The 1,969-nt window shown below is 40.7% G+C and overlaps 1 protein-coding gene across 1 annotated transcript in view; it reads left to right on the top strand.

Annotated features, from left to right (window-relative positions):
* Nucleotides 1-1,969, top strand: part of ddx54 (DEAD (Asp-Glu-Ala-Asp) box polypeptide 54) — an 11,239-nt gene that overhangs the window by 270 nt on the left and 9,000 nt on the right. The window contains exon 2 of the mRNA XM_032539741.1: nt 579-705. Coding sequence (XP_032395632.1) covers nt 579-705 — 127 coding nt within the window. The remainder of the gene's footprint in view (nt 1-578; nt 706-1,969) is intronic.

Below are 1,969 nucleotides of genomic sequence, written 5' to 3'. Positions count from 1 at the left end.
AAGAGGTCTCCGGTTCAAATCCGGATGCCCCCTGAGTTGTGTTTTGACCAACCTGATTTATATGACTCATTAATGATAAATAAAAACATTAAGGGATATTATCTGTACATGTCTTCTATCTTCAAAGCTTTTTTTCTGACTTCATAATTATGAAATATGTTCATAGCAATTAACTGTAGTGTAAGTGTTTCTACTTTATACTTTTTACTATTACATTAATGTAAAGTTTGTATTTAGCTTTTCACTTGATCTGTTTCATCACTGCCACTTTATAATTACACTTATTCTGAGACCCGACCATTGGTACATTGCACAAGTGCAATGAAACAAGCATACATTACATAGATCATATCTATGTACATCCCTTTGATTAATGTAAACATACTTTTTTATATTAATTGTTTTCCTACATTTCCAACATATCTGCCCACCGTGTACTCCTCCTTATGTAAAAATCAAATAAAACTTGTGGTTTTAATGGCTGAATTCAGCCAAATGCATTGCTAATATAGGTTTATGCTTTTTGATACCTCCCTTGTGTCGTTAACAAGCTATTGTGTTTTCTTATTGGCTCACAGCCAGGGAGGAAACTCCCGCGGTTCCCGACCACATCAGACTGCCTGTCAGATGTGGAGCCTGACACCAGGCAGCTGGTCAGAGCCCAGAACAAGAAGAAAAAGAAGTCTGGAGGCTTTCAGTCTATGGGTAAGACCCAGTGTATGAGTGTACAGATAGGGCTGCGGATCCACTGGCTACTTGCAGTATTGGAAATCTATATGTGTATTGTCATTTGAACTGAAACAATAATCTATATCAGGGATGGAAATTACCACCTGCCACCCACCATATGTGGGTGATTTTGTGCATTGGCATGTGAATTTGCTCAACCAACCAACCACGGTGGTGGGTAAATAAAAGTAGTTGCAGACAGCGAGCTTGCAGAGCTCTGCAAGGGGGCTGCCTGTGCAGGTGGCCATGTCGCGGGGCACCGTGAGACAGCCATACCGCCTTGGGGGATTCAGCCATGGCTGAATAGAATAGATGCACGCTGCCCTTTTACCAGTCAGCCTGAGGTAAATGCTAGGATGTAGTCACCGAAAGAGTCTCAACCAAGCGTGAGCATGAGCAAGGTGGGTGGGGCCAGGCCAGATCCAGAATTCCAGAAAGGTTCTAGCCTCTTTCAGACCATGTTAAACAAATAATTGATCATGGGTGCCTGGTTAGCTCGCCTGGTAGCGCAGGCACCCATATATAGGGGTCTAGACCTTGATGCACTGGCTGCAGGTTAGACTCGGACCTGTGGCCCTTTGCTGCGTGTAATTCCCCCTTTCTCTCCCCCCATTCATGTATATGACCTATAGCACTAAAGGCCTACAATAATCTTTAAAATATATACATATACACTGTATGTTGATCATGACAGTAGTTAACATACTTTCAAATGTGTCTGGAGTAGGATTGTAATGTCATTACCCAGTGTGATAGTTTCTCTTCTTTTTAGGTATTACTCCTGTTCTAGTATGAGCTGATAAAGTACATGATGAAAGATCAGGAGCCTGTTGCATGAAACCAGGATAAGGGATTAAGTCAGGACATTCAAGTTATCCTAGATGAATTTAGCTTTGACTTTGTTGCACGAAAGCAGGTTGAATTAAACCCAGCCAAGTAACCATGGAGATTATTCTTTGCTGCTAGCCTGGTCCAGAGCAAGCTAACCTTCATAACCTTCTCAATTAGTCTCACATCACTAGACCAATAACATGGCCTATATACTTATATAGTGTTGTGTACATTCATCACACAGCGAACACCTCAATGCTTCTTAATCTTTTTATTTTGGTGCTCTTACTGTTAGCTTGGGAAAAGAAAAAACATGAATAATACATTGTTTTACATAGATGCTTACAGTGTCAATTGAAGTCACTTATTTTTTGTCCCGTTCTGATTGTTCTGTATGAACATTAATTGT

Source organism: Etheostoma spectabile, chromosome 16 (assembly GCF_008692095.1).
Source record: "Etheostoma spectabile isolate EspeVRDwgs_2016 chromosome 16, UIUC_Espe_1.0, whole genome shotgun sequence".
Classification (NCBI taxonomy): Eukaryota; Metazoa; Chordata; class Actinopteri; order Perciformes; family Percidae; genus Etheostoma; species Etheostoma spectabile.
The sequence above is the reverse complement of the archived record's forward strand: the minus strand, read 5'-3'. Positions and strand labels throughout refer to the sequence as shown.